At 44.4% G+C, this 18,133-nt stretch overlaps 1 protein-coding gene across 6 annotated transcripts in view; it reads right to left on the reverse strand.

The window, feature by feature from the left end:
• DPP6 (dipeptidyl peptidase like 6) overlaps positions 1 to 18,133 on the reverse strand; it is a 578,081-nt gene that overhangs the window by 177,769 nt on the left and 382,179 nt on the right. For all 6 annotated transcript variants that reach the window (XM_019742500.3, XM_019742502.3, XM_074315064.2 and 3 more), the window contains exon 2: positions 11,921 to 12,035. In XM_019742500.3, coding sequence (XP_019598059.1) covers positions 11,921 to 12,035 — 115 coding nt within the window. The remainder of the gene's footprint in view (positions 1 to 11,920; positions 12,036 to 18,133) is intronic.

Genomic DNA, 18,133 nt, shown 5'->3' on the forward strand with positions numbered 1-18,133 from the left:
TTGGGCTGGAGCCCTTCACCCCACATGGATGATGTGACTCCAGTCCGTCTGTCTGTGATCCCAGTTTTAAGGCAGGGGACACCTGTCCAGCCCCTGGCCTCTCCTGGAGACACTATCCCAGTCCCTTCTGTTGGGCTTCAGTTTATTTAGTCTCTGTCCCTTGAAGGTGGCAGGAATTTGGCCTTACTTGTGGCTGTGGGTTTTCACCTGGTCCTGCTTGGAAGGGCACCCTTCTATTTCAATCAGGTATATGAAGAACTCCCTGTTTTGTTTTCAAATGCAGCTTTGTTTTTGTTATTTATTTTCCTCTCATTTCCACATGCTCGAAATTAACGTAAAGGTAGACATGGCGGGTGGCTTTGACAGTTTGCATGTCATCCTGAACACAACTGAAGGGCGATTGAAAAGTAAAGTTCCCTTCAGTGATGGGCACACAGCCTTGGACGTGGCATCTGGTCAGCTCCCTGGCTTGCAAAGCCATGCCGTCATCGGCAGTAGTGTGGTGACTCTCCATGTAGGTCAGGATACAACGCTGCTTCCTGTCTTGATGCTTGTTAGATAGTTAGGTAGGTCAGTAGTGCAATTATTGGAGAATATTTTGGGACTTCTTCTCAGAGATATTTTAAATTAGAAGTAAATTCTGTCACCCTAAAATGGATTAAGCTGAAGCATAACCTCTCTAGGTGTTTTCAATCACTTCAATGGATGTTAGCTATTGACAAACCGAATTTGCTTACGAATAAAATCTACCCAGATTAGTCAGAAGTCTTTCGCAAGTTCTGCTTTTGTTAGAAATTGAATAACTGACAACTCTAAATGCTATAGTCTTCAGAGCACACTGACATTTGTTATCTCTTGATCCTTCAAGGAGGAGAAGAAAGGAAAGGCATTTTATGGAAGGTAAACCTGGGCTACCAAGAGGTTATATGGCTTCTCCAAGGATGTGGGGGGAGTCACAAAGCTGACACTACCCACATTTGCAGGAGAACCGAAATACTGATGTTATTCACAGAATCTGGCATGTTCCCAACCGATTTCAGAAGAGGGAGGCTAATACAATCTCAAAATATAGAAAATATGAAGCAGGGAATGCTAATGATGACACTATAGCCTCCAGGTTAAAAAAAAAAAAAAAGAAGTTATCTATAAATTTAAAACAGGTTAAGAAAACATGTTAATGCACAAATTTCTTTAATTGAAAAAACCTATCAGCCTCTGAATCAGGTCAACATGGAACATCAGGTATATTTGGCAAATTCTGTTAATTTTATAAGAACTGTAAGTGGAACTGATATCTGTTTAATGCAGATAAGCAGAATAACCGAAAGAATGAAGTCAATGAGGGAGACAGGCATTGTCTTTTCCTCTCAAAGGTTGAAAACACCAGTGTCTACCTTAATGTGAATGAATTTCCGTTCCTTTTCTGGTGGCAGAGGTGATAAAGAACCAAATTGGGAAGTTGAGAGGCATGTCGGAGAGGGGAGACGGGTCCGGCACGGATCCTACTGGTGAGTGAGGAGAGAAGCAGGAAGACGAGGCATAAACACCATCGTCATCCTGTTCACGGTCCCCAAAGTACCCAGCCATCCCCCGCTAGTTCTGGTCTCTCCACAGACGCATGGTTACGCCTGCCCGTGAGCTACGGCCACTGCAGAACTGGCCAAAACATTGGTTTCCTGTGGCTGCTGTAAGAAATTATCACAAATGTATCTGGTGGCTTACAGCAATAGACATTTATTCTCTCACAGTTCTGGAAGCCAGAAGTCCAAAACCTGTGTCACTGGGACAAAATCAATGTGTCGGCAGGGCTACCCTCCCCTGGACGTCCTAGGGGAGAAAGCCTCCTTTGTCTCCTCCAGCTTCTGGTGGCTGTGGGCGTTCCTGGGCTCTGCCTCCCTGTGTCCAATCATCCTGTGCCTCCTTCTTATAAAGAAACCCGTAGGACCCTGGACAATCCAGAAAAATCCCATCTCAAAACACTTAAGGTAACCACAGCTGCGACAACCCCTCTTTTGCCACGCAGGTAATATTCATAGGTTTCAGGGATTAGGGCATGGGTATATTTGGGGGAGACATTTTTCACATACCCCATCCCTTAAGACCTTTCTTCCCATTTCCAACCAACCCACCACTTCAGAAGGTATCCGCTGAAAATGCGATAACCATACATTTACTGAGTTAAAAAAGAAAAGACATGAAGAATCTGGATAAGGAAAAGCCAGGGGGTTGAGGTGGTGGAGACTGATTGAATCACTTAACCTAATTTCTGGTGATTTTAATACTTTGTATAAAAGCACTGAGCCAATTTAGAAATTAACTGGGTTCTGGGGATTGGGCAAAAGCAGTCTGAGAAAGGACATATATGTGCTTTCCACATAAGTGGGAACTGATTGTACAAGCAGGACTTAAGTTGAGAATTCTGCCTCAAAGAGGAAGTGGACAGTTTCAGCCTGGAGTGTTCTCCTCCATTGCGGACAATCTCTCCCCGGGTCTCTGGCTTTATTATGTCATCGATTTCTGTGCTCTTGACCCTGGTGTAGATTCCTGAATCACTGCCTCTGGTTCCTGACTGGTCACAGTTCCCCCTAAAATAATAACTACTCAATCAGCTGTCCCCTTTATAACATATGGTCCCCAAGGCTCCCCAAACTCACTTGACATTTACCCAGAGGCCCTTAATTAAATTAATTAATTAGTTTATTCCCCCTTCTTTCACCTCCCGACTCTGGTTCAAGCCATTGCTTCTCAGTCTAGTTGTGTAGGACACGGTGCAGCTCGCTGGCCCATGCAGGAATCGAACCGGCGACCTCAGCATTAGAAGCACGGCACTCCAACCACCTGAGCCACCGGGCCGGCCCAATAGAGGCCCTAATTTAAACCAGGCAACAGACTCTAGGAAAACCAGGGTCAGGATAAGATTTAGTCCTCTTCATGGTTCATATACAATTATACCTCTAAGATACGAGACATAACTTGGCAAAGCTTTGAAAAGTGCCACTTTGTGGATAAACATGCAGGCGCTCGTGCCTCAGCTTGCAGTCTGAGTGCATGCATGAATAATAAGCATCTATTGCCGTCCTTTAGATAAGTGGCTCTTTAGTGTAAGGATTCAATAAATAAGCAGGATGCACCTAACATTCCTTCTAGAACTAATGATGGAAAGTCAAAAGAGAGACTGTTAAGATTCTCCTAGGGACCCACTCTTCAGTGCTTTGGAAGCTCGCTACTAACGATAAGGTTAGTCGTGGTGCAAACTAAATCTTTCTTGTACGAGAACCTGTCGGAAGTCCCTCTTTTCCGATTTGTTTCAATTTAAAGAATGGTGCAATCGCACCATTTAAAGAATGTTCAAGTTCAAGGAATGTAGACCTCATTCTGAAGGATTTCATTCAGCAAGGGCTTTTGCTTGTGGGGCAGACCCCGCACTCTTCCAACCGAGCAGAGGCTGACTCCTGTGGAACGCTTGCTTTCAACCCCCTTACAGCTAAGGACGGTTCTGCAACACAGCTGTAGAAATAAGCTGTCTCCTGGCTAGTTTCAGGGGAAGGTGCAGGTCCACGAGGCAAGTTCTGTGACGTCCCCTTCCTTCCTAGGAGGGTACGACATGCGATATGTGAAGTCAGCACAGACACTGCCCCAGCTGATTATGGCAGTAGAGAAAGGTAATCCATGAGCCACTGAATCACCCTGGGACTGGCTACGTGTGGCCTTCTGGGGTCGTGAAACGATACAGACGCCTATAGTTTGAATGAGTTTAGGTATTCTGTTCCTTGTGGGCAACAGTAACTTTACTTTAACTGAGACACCGTAACATCTGGGCTTTAGAGAGATGCTCCAGCTGATCCCTCAGGTGGCCCATGGGTGGGCTGAGCAGGTCCGTGAACTTCATGAGAAGTGTCCAAGTTCTTATGAGTACACAGATGCCCTATTTGCTCCTGCCAATGATAAGACGACTTAGAGTTTTATTAGATTCTCAAAGTAGTTATGACTCATGACTATCACAGGACATTAGTACGATCTCCAATCCAGCCCCCGGCATCCCAGACTCTCCCCATGTGCTGCCAGCCCTCCCTTCAGCCGTCACTCCTGACACTCATGATGCCCCTGCACGGCCTCCAGGCCAGTCACCCTCTGTTCAGTGAACGCTCGTGCTGACCCTTCCCGCAGGGATATCCTTCCATCGCCACTGGCTCTGTCTTTCAAAGTCTCTAATTCCTCATCTACAAATGCTTCCTGTCTTCACCACATCCCTCGCGTATTCTGGACGGTCGTGATGGATATTACACTAGCCATTCACAGCACTCGGTCTTGGTCAACATTCACAAACTAACTTCAGTCAGACACAATCACAAGAGTATTAGCAGCAAAAACAAAAGCCTGTTTCATGACCAGAGGAGACACCATCACCCAATAAATCAGCTGGCAGGTGAGTGTGACCAGACACAAAGGAACCTAGAAACACAGCCACAGATGCCAAAGGGCAAATGACCATATCAGAGAGCCATCAGGGAAGCTGTGCCTCCACACTGCACACTTGGTCATGGTCACTGATAACAGATGGACCAACTTGAGAGCTGAGTTCATTGTAGGAAGGAGAGCACAGAAAATGCCTGGAGAAGAGGGGAAAACCACCTACTTGTATAAGAAAAATAAGGTATACATTACTTGTTATGAAATATATGGAAGTTATTAAATTACTGTTAAGCTACTTTGTAATTTTCCTGGGGATTCTATGAGCATGCGGTCTCACGGTGAGATAATCCACCATAAGTTAAAATTTGAGCAACAGTAGAATCTAAAATACAATGAATGTCACGAATGTTTATACCAGCTTCACTCATAATTGCCAACACCTCAAAGCAACGATGATGCCCTTCCGTGGGGGATGGATGAATAAACTGTGGTCCATCCAGACAACGGGACAGTATTCAGCACTAAAACGAAATGAGCTATCAGCCATGAAAAGATGTGGAGGAACCTTAAATGCATGTGACCAAGCGAAAGAAGCCAGTCTGAAAAGGCCACGTACTGGATGATTCCAACTACACGACTTCTAGAAAAGGCACAACTATGGAGACAATAAAAATATCAGTAGGTGCCATGGGTTGGGGGGAGCACAGAGGGTTTTTAGGGCAGTGAAATTACTCCGTCTGATGCCATAATGGTGGGTACATGTCATTACACTTTTGTCTAAACCCACGGAATGTCCAACACCCCGAGTGAATCCTAATGTCAGCGATGGGCTCTGGGTGAGATGACGTGTCCTGTAGGTTCATCCATTGTCACAAATGTACCATCTGGTGGGGACGTTGACAATGGGGGAGGCTGTGGGTGTCTGGGGGTGGGGGGTACATGGGAAATCTCTGTACCTTGCATTCTATTTTACGGTGACCCTAAAATTGCTCCAAAAAAGAAAATCTATTTTAAAAACCCATGAAAATGTTATTCTAGAACTTGCTTTATCAACTAGCATTAACAACTCCTGAGTGGGGGCTTCTCTCAAAGGCAACTGTAATGTAGCTTTCCCCCCGTAAACCCACCTCATCCTGTGTGGACTCGAACGATCTATAAATTCAGAACGATGATTAAGTCTGTGACTTGGCGTGTACCTACACTCCCCTATACGAGCAGCTGATGGCTGAGCCATAATGGCCACTTTACTAGCGTTCTCTTCCTCTCAGCACAGCCTACTGAGCCCAATTGAATTTTTTTTAAAGATAAGCTGAGAGCTAGCGATGCAGTTACAGACAGTAGGCCTACATCAAACAGTGATGAAACCTCAACTCCATGAAAAGAAGCTCCTACACAAACGACTAGTGAATCATACGCGTATGTTCTGATAACCTCTGCTTAGCTTTATCCCCAAGTCTACCTTTAATACGACTTCCCAATATCCAAGGCTTTTCATTTCTATACCACCTGAAAATGTTCTAGCATTTTCCGTCACAAGCTGCTGTCTATCTTTTCTAATGTGAAAATCCGTAAAAGTCCAATGTCAGGGTCGTTTTCATGCCAATGTGCTTCTGCTGGATTTTCCTGCTCCCACAACCGTCACTGTGGCACTGGAGACCATGACAGTCCCTGCCATCAGAATGCACGAACTGTAGCTGCCCCCAAAGGCATATGCCGTGTGTGACCTAGCGAGACATATTTAATACCTGAAAATAAAAAAGGGTAACTTTGAGTCTATTATTCCAAAGAGAAATTTAGAAAAGAGCACAGACCAGCCAGGGAGGAATGAAGGGCAAACTTGAAAAGGACATATTCTCATTTGGCGAATCCCCCTGGAACTAAAATTGCCTTAAACACTTTTAATTTGATCTTTACGACATAACTTGTGCATAACTGGTGACAATTAGACTGAACTACAGAACAAGGTTGTTGTCGCTGAGAGTGATTGTCTTGAGACATCCCGGACGACGGCTCGAACCGAGACGGAAAGGGGACCCATGTGGACACGGAAATACTTTCACGGAAAATGCTTTCACCAAAGGACTGACTCCAGTGAGTTCAGAATGGACTCTGGGGGTAAGCAGAACGCAAGTACTATAAGCTGAGTTTCAATAAACCATAATACAAGACTGGAAACAGGTAGTACTTGAAAAAAGGTTATTTTTGAAAAGGACACAATATGATTTGTAAGTCACTCTATTGCAGTGGAAGCCAGGCTGGGTGGCCATCCTAATGCTGTGGGGAGGCACCGAGACTGCGCAGGTGTGTGCAGGTGTGTGCAGGTGTGATTACTGATTCCTTAGCACTAGGACTCTCCGTCTTCGAGACTAAACGGCACCCCTCATCCTGTGGAAGCCACTCTGTTATGTTCACAGTCTGTAGGTCAATGGTTCACTTCTCATCACTCCTGCGGAGGCTTTTAAGCAAGCCCTGCGATGACTTGTTTCGTTGTGGCTTAATGGTCACACTCCTGTGAAATGCTGCTGTGCACAGTCTGTCTTTTTCAGCAGACTCTGAGCTTCTCCTGGACAGTACGTGTCTTCTCGCCTCACATTCTACTCAGCACTTAGTTTCACGCCCTCGGCCCTGTCAGGGGCTCATCCCCACATGACCAGGGGGCAGGGACTGCATGCGAGTGCACTCAGGAAGCTGTGGAGCCCGTGGCAGGCTGAACGACGTGACACTGTCCTCTGCCTGACAGAGCTCAGAGTGCCAAAGCCACTGCCACAGCTGGGAGAGTGGGTGCAGACAGCTGTGGTTGGGGGGGGCAGCAGGGGGCTGCTCGCGTCGAACTGGCACGTCCGACAGTCCTAAACCTCAGACACCAGCCGCTGAGCAGCACAGCCTGGAGAAGGAAACCCCAGAGAGCTGAGGGTTAGGCAGAGCACAGCCACACTGTTGCAACAGAGAACAGAAGAAATCCCGCGTCTCCAAGCCTCTTCTGGAATTCCGGGGTCCCTGGGGCCCCACCACGGAGGACGCCTCTGACTCATCGTTGTTGTTGCCCTGAAAACTGGCCGTCAGCGTCAGAGGTGACGGTGGACCATGGCTGGACGCCCTGTTTAATGGCGGAGGATTGCTGCTGTGACTGCTTCTGCGACACCAGGGCTGGAGGTAAAGTCCTTTAGGACCAGCGGCTGCGTTTGAGAGCACAGGACTGGACGTGCTTCCCTAGAGCGCCAGCTCTCCCCCCGTGTGGCGTGGAGCGGAGCACGTGGAGGGAAGGGTCTCAGAACTGGTGCTACGCGCTCAGGAACCCTGTGCAGACATTTCCCACCCCGGCTGGTGGCTCTGGACCACTGGTAACAGGCGCTCCAGGCAGCCACTCCACCCCACCTCAAAACGGCGATGGCAGGAGCCCTCCAACGCGGGGCGATACATGTGTCTACAAATAACCTAAAACATCGCTGCTTTCGGGGCTCCCCCAGCGAGCGCTGGACAAAGGCAGAATCAAATCGTCAATAATCATTTTCTTATACAGGGCACAGCTCTGTTTGAAGTAAACCAGAGGTAGGAACATGGGTCCTCAAGCCCCGAGGGGCCCTGGTTTCCTTTATATTCATTTAAAACATGCATCTGCAAGTGTTCCCAGCGAAGCTGACTCCTCAGCAGCATGGTCACAGCGCAGAGCGAGCATTTGTCTCCATTAATCCTCCCTTAATCCCTCTCAACTCCACTCGTTTCAATTTCAGCAGCAGAATCGATTTTTCCTGATCACTCAGACGTGCTGTACTGCATCCCAACTGCAAGGTTTCTGGCCCCTCTGACTTATTCAGGACCCCCCCGCATCCCCGCTCAAGGAGCGGAAACACGCTCCAGAATTGCTGCTGGAACGTCTTCAAAGTTAAGTACGTTTTTAAGGCACTTCGGTATATAAATGGCCAAATTGCACCCTTCTTTTTTGGTTTGTTTATAACTTTCTCAACATGTTTAAACTAACAGCTTAACTGAGATGAAATGCACTTTTTACGAAGTGTTGTGCATCCATCACCCACTACCAAGTTCCAGAAGAGTATCATCACCCCCAAAAGAACCCTCATTAGGCTGTGTCAGTGGAGGTCACCCATTGTGTCGAATGTCCCATCTGGTGCAGGCGTTGACAATGGGGGAGGCTGTTGGTGTCTGGGGACAGGGCGGTGGGGGCGGGTGAAGGGGACACCTCTGGACCTTCCTCTCCACTTTGCTGCAACCTAAAACGCCTCCAAACGTACAGTGTCTTACAATGTTTTCACACCTATTAGCAGTTACGTACTGTTCTCCGCTCCTCCAGACTCTAACCACTATTCTACTTTCTGTGGCCATGCACTTGACAACCGGTGGCTTTGGAGCCTAACTTCCTCCCCTTCGGTAATGCTTTCAAGCCTCATCCATGTTGCAGTACATGTCAGTATTTCGTTCCTCGTGAATAATTTCCCCCTATGGCCAGACCACATATGTTCATCTACTCACCAGGTGAAGAATATTTCGGTTGTCTCCACTTTCAGGCTATTACGAATAAGGTAGCTATGGACACTCGTGTACAAGTTTCTGTAGCACGTGTTTTCAGGTTTGGGGGATATATACTGGGAGTGGAATTACTGGGTCATATGCTAAAATTAATTACTGGGTACCTTTATGTTCAACTTTTTGAGGAACTACCGAAATGCTTTCCACAGAGGTGACACAATTTTACATTCCTACTGGGAACGTGTGAAGGTTCCAGTTGTTCTATAGCCTCACCAATACTTTTGTTTTCCCCCAAATACAGCCCTCCTAGTGGGTGTAAAGTGGCTTCTCACTGTGGCTTTGATTTGCGTTTCTCTGATGATTACAGATGGTGAGCATCTTTTCTCACGCCTTCTGTATTTTGTTGGAGAAAGGTTATTCAAATCCTTTGCCCATTTTTTAAATTAAATTATGTGTCACTTTGTTTTGAGTTGTAAGAGTTCCTTATATAATCTGGATACTAGACTTTAAGTAAATATATGGTTTGCAAATATTTTGTCCCATTTTGTTGGTTGCCTTCACTTTCTCAATTGTGTCTTTTGAGGCACAAAAGTTTTTGTGTTTGATGAAGTCCAGTTTATCTATTTTTTTTCTTTGGTTGCTTGTGCTTTTGATGTCATATCTAGGTAACAGTTGCCTAATACAAGGTCACAATGATTTACCTATTTTTTTCCTAAGAGTTTTATAGTTTTAGCTCTTATATTTAGGTGGTTAATCCACACTGCGTTAATCTTGTATATAGTGTGAGGTAAAACTACACTTGTTTCTTCTGCATGTATATACCCAGTGGTATAAGCACCATTTGTTGAAAAGACTATTTTTTCCCCATCAAATGGTCTTAGCACCCTTGTCAAAAATGAACTGACCATAGCTGTAGACAGGTTTATTTCTGAACTCTCAATTCTATTCTGTTGATCTTTTATGTTTATACTTATGATAGTATAATCTTTTGATTACTGAAGTTTTAGAGCAAGTTTTAAAATTGGTATATATATGTCTTTTAACTGTTCTTTTTAAAGATTGCTCTGGCTATTTTAAGTCTTTCACATTTTTATATGAATTTTAGATTCAGCCTGTAAATTTCTGCAATAAAAACAAGTTGGATTTTGATAGGGATGGGGTTGACTCTCTAGATAAATTTGGGAATCACTGCCATGTTAATAATATTACATCTTCCAATCCATGAACATAGAATACCTTTCCACTTACATAGGTCTTTAATTTCTTTCCGTTATGTTTGGTGGATTTCAGTGGACAAGTCTTATATTTCTTTTGTTAAATCGATTCCTCTTATCTTATACTTTAAAAAATTAATCTAAGTGGAATCATTTCTTAATTTCATTTCTGAATTGTTCATTACTAGTGTATAGAAATACAAAGTATTTTTGAATAAAGATGTATATTCCAAGGTTGCTGAACTCATTTGTTAGTTATAATAGGGTTGTGTGTGTGTGTGTGTGTGTGTGTGTGTGTGTGTATTCCTTAAGATTTCCTATATACAGCATCAAGTCATCTACGAATAGAAATAGTTTTACTTCTTCTTCCCCATCTGGATGTCATTTTTTCCCCTTGCCTAACTGCCTTGGTTAGAATCTCCAAAACAATATTAAATAGAAACAGTCATTCCTGATCTTAGGAGGACTGCTGGCAGTGTTTCACCGTTACCTGTGATATTAGCTACGGGCTTTTCACAGATGCTGTTTATCGGGTTGGGGAAGTTTCTTTCTGCTCTTCCTTGTTGAGTGTTTTATCATGAAAGGATTTTGGATTTTGTCCAACGCTTATTCTGCATCTAATGAGATGATCATGTTGTTGGTTCCCCCCTTTATTCTATTAACATGGGTGTATTACAGTGAGATTTTATGTTTAACCAAATTTTCTTTCCTGGGATAAATCCCATTTGGTCATGGTGCATAATCCTTTTTATATGTTGCTGGATTCAGTTTGCTAGTATTTTGTTGAGATTTTTGCACCTATATTCATAAGAGATGCTGGTTTATAGTTTTCTTTCCTTGTGATATACTTATGTAGTTTGGGTCTCAGGGTACCGATTACTCTGTTTTTCATTTACGTTTTGTGATTATAGTTTAAACATACACCACAGTTTGCCGCACTTTTTGTACCTATCAAAACAATTTTTTTTACATTGCATTTTTTCCATCTTTAAGTCTAACACTGGCACAGTCTATTTATTGAGGACTGAAACATGTTTTTGTTCACACAAACAGGCACCTAATCTAACAATGAGAATGGATAAAATAGTTGCACACAGTTTGTGGCCATAACGTTTTTCGATCCTAACTTCCACACGGTGATCTTCCAGGAAAAGGCTCTCTTCTCTCCCTCATCTCACCACCATGTCACAGCCCACTTCACATCTGACCGTCTCCACGAACTTTCTCACAAAGGATCTCTCTCTTTCCTGTACGCTTTTATACTACTTACTTTTGAAATATTCAAAGTCCATGTGTATACATGTCTTTGCTGTAAGTTTTTGCTGATGACTTTTGTGTTTTTTTCTTCCCTGAGTTCTAACTCCCTTTTTCTATTTCTTTATTGCATCCGTCGTATCTAATACGTACTTTATTCTTAGCTTATGCAAAACATATGCTGTGTTAATAATTTTCTTAATTCATCCTTGACACTATGGAATACCCAGGAATAGGATGAGATATATAAAATTATTCTATTTATAATATAATGCCACTGCCCTTAAGCTCATCAAGCACGAATGAGTAATTGCAAATTTTAATAGATACCAAGCATTTCCGATAGTCACCAATTGTATAAACAATTTCAAAGATTATGAAATGGATCTTTTCCACTGAAAGCGTATAACATCATTTTCCCATATGGCACAATGAGAATTAGAACCTGGGAAACATAACTTACATAAGAGATAGTTACTTTAAAACAATTACAAGCTAAAATTATGCTCTTTCTCTGCACGGTGAGTTCCTTCTCCAAGGAGGAGTGTAAGTACCTGGTGTCAGCAGTATGACTGAGGTGACAATCAGGGAGCAGATCACCAGAATCACGAGCAGTGCGATTGCTATTCCTTTCCAATTCCTCTGTGGGGGGTTACTCCCCACCAGCTCCTGAAAACAATGGGAAAAAGAAACACGATGAGTGAAACTGGAAACAAGCCAAACACACACATTCTACTTTAGTCAAGAACCAAGATAAGACACAGTAAACTAGGCATATTCTCATCCTGGAGGCTACAGTTCACGCTTTCCTCTGCCCTGCTGTCCTCCTGGCGTCATGGCAAACCTTATCTTAAGAAAGAATCTCGCATTTTACATTTACAGCTTCTGTGTGAACTTATTGCTTCTCCACCCAATAAAGCAGGATGTACAGCGCAGTGTAGCTACAGAGTCTTCTCTCCGTGGCCGCCAGCCTATGAACTCCCACACAATCAAACCCAAGTAGGTTACATCTTCCAGCCCTTAGTCTTCTCTCCTTTCTCTGTCTTTACATCACGCGGGTAGCTTTTATTTCAGGGTACCAAATTCAAATGTCTATTTAGCATGTTCTATGTGCCAATTTCAATCAACCTCTGCCCACTGCTCACCATCTCTCGAGACTTTTGTTCCTTCTATAGCTGCTCATACAAGGCTTCAAGGTCTCCCAGGTCTGTCTTCACCAGGTACCTCACCTATCCCTATTCTAGGTTGGAGTCCCTTCCAGGGAACCACATTTGCATTGTAGCAGGAATTGGGGGTGGGAGGGGGTTCTGGAGACACCGCTAAAGGGGGCTAAAGGTTAAATAAATCTAGGACCTTAATCAGGCATATTGGCTGTTGAGACCAAACTTTCAGAGTCTTTCAAATTAGAATGATTATATAATTTTAGTCCAAACTGGGGTCCTTTGAGACAAAAAAAGTAAAATTGATCATTAATAATAAGTTAAGAATTTAATAGTCTTATATTAATAATTATAATTATTAATTACACAAGAGCAACTGGGACTCTCCAGGGTAAGTAAAGACATATGGTCACACTGTAAACGGATGATTGCTACTTCTGCCTATACATAGATTGCAAAACATTCTCTGTTACAGCCCATAGCTGTAACCCCTATTAACTCCAAGTCAAGACGAAATAGAATGGAGATGGCCTCCAACACATAAATACATCATCACCCAAACTTCAGATCATTAGAACATATCAAATTACTGCATATCAAAGTGAAGATAATACTCAACCACACGATGGCAAATAATTAATACTTGACATCCCAGTATTTGAAATTGGCGATCTAGGTTATCAAATTAAGACAAATTTTGAGAGCCGTTACAGCCTTAGCAGGAAAGACCTCTACCGTTATTTAGAAATTTCTCTTGGTAGTCTTATTTGTCATCCAGAATTTAATTTATCTATTAACAAGTGGCTCTTTGGCACTTAAAAATAAGACTAAACATAAGCATGGAATCAGGACAAAGAGTTACCCGGAGCCAATCTCATTTCCTATTGGGTAGGATTTTCTACATGAGAAAGTCACTGGTCAATACCCAGGGGAAGTGATCGGATCTTGCTGATTCAGCAGGTTTTCACTTGACCCACATTTACAAAGAAAATAATCCCTTCTCACTAAATTTGTGAATCGCATAAACCTTGAAGCAGTACTCTTCCTATGACCAATGTAGTGTGTGCGGTCTCTCGCAGAGCCCGACAGACATTTCTTGAACACTGATCACATTAAATCCCAGGGGCACCATCGAAACCCAAAACGTTTTACTGCTCAATACCAAATCTTATTCCAGATCCAGAATGATAAAATTAATGTTGCTGTCTTCATCCGCTCAAACAAGTGACCTGTATAGAATCTTGTTTCTAATAAGAATAATCTAGAATTCTAAATTCTATTTTAAACACCTCTGTTTGACGCATCCGTCAAAGTTTACAGGCAAAAAAGCCTAGGACTTTTGCTTACTGTCAATTTTGTGGCCAGCTATTAATAGTAGTGTAACCGATTAACTTGCGAGAGCACTCTTGAACAAATGTTGCAGGGACAAAAGTCCTTCTGACATTCCCACTGTGCCCGTCTCTGATCCAAAACACCCACAATACGATGTCCAGGTCCAGGCTGGGTATTGACAGAGGTAATGATCGAGAGAAAGTGTCTACAGAGATAAGCAGGAGACATTTACAGTACATGTCACATGAAATAAGGGTGAAGGGGGTGTTCAGATGCAAAAGTCTTCATCATCACATGGAAGAGAAACAAGACTTATTCTTATAGCTCCAGAAGGTAGAGTTGGAACCAAAAGGAAATTCCCAGAGACAGATTGTGTATCAACACAACTTCAGCATCTGTAGCCATTAGCGTTGCCTAGTAAAAGGGTGGGCTCTTTGCAGGTAAGTGAGCAGATGGTGCATCTAACGGGCCCCTGGCGGGTCAGTCCTCCAGGGAGGAAGGTGGAAAGAAATAACCTCAAAGGTGCTAACACAGTATAAGTTCTATGGACACATACAGGATGGGAAAGCAAGATGCAAAACTGTGATGTTGCTACTGTGGGTGGCAAAATGAATGAGAGTCAGGACAGTTCCCGAGAGAGGATAAAAGCTCTGCTCACTGGACTAAGGATTTGCACAGAAAACCACTTCGGTGACTGTATCGAATGGGAGAATGCATAATCAGCTAACCAAACCAGCGCTGATAGCATAGCCCACTTCAGCGAAGTGATTCTGGATCATTTACACCTTTTCTTAAGAACAAATGTGTCATATTCCCTTTCAGGCGACATTCTTACATTTAAAAAGCAGGGTAATTATACCCGCAGGAAAGCAGGCATTCTTTATTAAACTGACCTTCCATTTGCCGAATTTCATTTTTCAGAGTGCAGGTAATTTTTTTTTCTACACAGCAATATTGTAACAAGAGGAAACAAGTTAAAGAGGAAAAACATAATTAACAATCTCGCTAATCCAAGGAGACAAAATTTTTCATTTTTCCATCTTCCTTTCTTGTGCTGGTCTATAATGCACATTTAATTTTCACATGGGTATAACCAGAGCACAGAGATAGTTTTTGGATGCAGGTTAACATATGTTTCTTTGAACATCTAATTTGGATCCCCAAATTCAGACTTTCTCATCTTAACTTACGGAGTTGAATTATTTAAAATCTGAGTAGAAATGATCCTGCTTCCCTTGAAGGGCAGGAAAGTTAATAAATTACCCCAAAACACTGAGCGTCAGTGTTATTTCTCAGCAGAATTTTATATTTTTGCCTAGAATGGTGAAAATGAGACACTAATGTATTCCCTGTTCTGTTTGGTAGTACATACATGCCTTGGAGGTCCAAATAAAGTGGAAAAGCATGTTTACAATTAACCATTTGCTCTAAGAAGGTAAACAAATCCTCCATCCACTCATTGATCCATCTATCCATGTATCCTCCATCATCCATCCACCTTCCATCCATCCATCCATCCATCCATCATCCATCCATCCATCCATCATCCATCCATCCATCCATCATCCATCCATCATCCATCCACCCACCCATCATCCATCCATCCATCCATCCATCTTCCATCCATCATCCATCCATCCATCCATCCATCATCCATCCATCATCCAACCATCCATCCTCCATCCTCCATCCTCCATCCATCCATCCAACACAGCTATCCAGGGCTTACTCTTCCCGGACCTGTTCTAAGAACCTTGGGTACCACATTGAACAGAACAAAAACCTTGTTATCAACCCAACAAGTTGAACAGCTTTCATTTTGTCTATATTCCTTTCTCGTATTGTAGTGCAGGGATGAGGGGACAAATAATAAACAGATAGACCCACTAAGAGAAGGAGAGAAAAGCAGGATGAGAGGGTCCTGTGCGATAACTGGATATGTGGAGGTCAGCGTGATCTGGTAGTAAAGTGCCATGTGAACAGAAACTGAAATGTAGCCGGCAGGAGGCAGGTCAGTCTGTTACGGACTAAGCTGTGGTCCCTGCCTCCAATTCACATATTGAGGCTCTAACCCCATTTGGAGATGGGGCCTTTGGGTGGTAATTAGGGTTACATGAGGTCATAGGGTGGGGCCCTCAGGATATTGGTGCTCTTATAAGAAAAGATACTAGAGCTCTCTCTCTCTCTCTCTCTCTCTCTCTCTCTCTCTCTCTCTCTCCATCCATCCATCCATCCACATACATCAAGGAAAGGCTTTATGAGGACACAGTGAGAAGTCACCCAAGGAGAGGGCACTCACCAGATACCACCGCTTGCACCTTGACCTTGGGGGTCCAATCTTCAGAACTGTGAGGAATAAATCCCTGCTGACTAAGCCACTTGTCTGTGGTATTTTGCACTAAGAGCCTGAGCAGAGTAAGACCCGGCTGATGTCTGAGAGCACACAATCTGGGGAGAGGGAGCAGCAGGAGTGCTGCGGTGACAGCAAGGAGACAGTGGCCTGAGTGAGGGGACCCAGCGGAGTGAGAAGGCCGGGGGGAGGGGCGGGGAGCAGGGGCCAGAGAGAGAAGGGACTAAAGGCCAAGGTGGTGGCTTTGGCTTTCGAGTGCCAGGTGTGTGCACACCGCAGGGCATGATGGGAGTCCCATTTAAATAGATCACGGGGGAGCTGCTGAGAACAAAAAACAGGGAAGTGAGGGTGGGAAGTGGGTGAGATGCAAGGAAACCAGAGTGATGGAGGTCTGTCCCAGGTGGTGGTGGTGGTAAGTGGTGGGTTCTGGGCAGGTCACAGAAAAGGTGGGTCCCCAGGGCCATCTGGAGTGGCTCACACACACCTTGGTGTCAGGACACATTTCTGTCTCCCTTTTGCATCTAGAGCCCCTCTCTGAGGCTCTTGGCCTTTGTCCTCAAGATGAAAGCCCTTTGCACGTCACTGCCCAGGGAGCCTGCGCTCTCCCCTCCCCTCTGAGCCACTCGAAGCTCTTCCCTCTCTGCTCAGCATGTACTGCTCCTGGGACAAGTCTTCCCCTCCACGTCCCCTGCCCGCCCACCACGGTGCACACGCCATCTCTGTTTCCCGACGCTCCTCTCTGTATTCTGGCCATCAGACAAACCCCCTTCACGTTCTTTAGCTCTCGTCGGGACACGTCGGGGAGCCCTGCCTGGTTTCACGCACGGAGTTCACTCTATCTCCCGGACAGAGCTGCGACACTCCGTACTTTCCTGGGACATTACTGCACTACTAAGTTGTGTACGCATCGCCTGTGTATGTCACCAGCAGACGGTAAGCTGCTTGAGGACGGGTACCACAGTGTGCCACTGTTCCCAGGCCTGTAAAAAACTGGGGTCGCCACAGGTCTCAGGGAGCTGAAGGAACGAATCTGTGAGTGCCCTTCTGGGGCGCAACTCTGTCGTTTGCTGGAAGGTCTGGCAGTCAAGCCACTGCTGACTGACGTGGAAAGCAAAGCGTTAACAAGCCCAGGTACATTAACGAGGCCAGAAACAGCAATGGGTCCTAAAGACGTAATGTAAGCTGACATCTACAGTTGGCAATCGTCTTCCCCCCGGTGGCAGAAGGGTTGCTCATATTTATTTTTAATGCCGGCAAAAAGAAAACAAGGAACTGAAAACAGACTAAACCTTTTCCTAGGTTGTCTGATGTCTGAAACGCAAACTTCATCTTTTCAGGTGCTATTACCTGAGTCATTTGTGATCAGAGATTGATGCTTTATGTGGGATTGTACAATTGAAGTGGAAGAAATACAAATTAGAACATAGTTAAAGACACCACGTCCCGGGGGCTGGTGCCAGAAGGTCCCCACAGCACAGTGCCCTGGCCCTGCCCCAGGATGACATCACTGAATGGTGACATCAGGTCACGCACCCACAGGCTCTCCTCTCTGTTCGAGTCGGACGCATCCCATCTTGGCCTGAGCTTCACGCAGATCCCAGAACTTCTCCTGCGACCTTTATCACACCTGTGCCTTACGGTCAGGAGTAGAGAGTCAAATGAAACCCCTGAGTGACGGTTAGAGAAACTGGAAGCTATGAAAGTAGGAAAGAGGAAAGTAGGGTGGGAGGCAGAAGGAATCCATTGCTTAGGTGTTATAAGGACCAATGCAAATGTGTGTGAAAGTACATCACACTTTATAAACATCATAGGAGCATAAGCTATCGCTTTACTAGTTATTGCTGCCACTACCAAATAATGTCCCAGTAACATCTGCTGCATCACATGGGAAGAAGTCAAAGCACATTCCATTTTTTACACAACTT

This window comes from Rhinolophus sinicus, chromosome 8, assembly GCF_057876585.1.
Source record: "Rhinolophus sinicus isolate RSI-liver-muscle chromosome 8, RSI-T2T, whole genome shotgun sequence".
Classification (NCBI taxonomy): domain Eukaryota; kingdom Metazoa; phylum Chordata; class Mammalia; order Chiroptera; family Rhinolophidae; genus Rhinolophus; species Rhinolophus sinicus.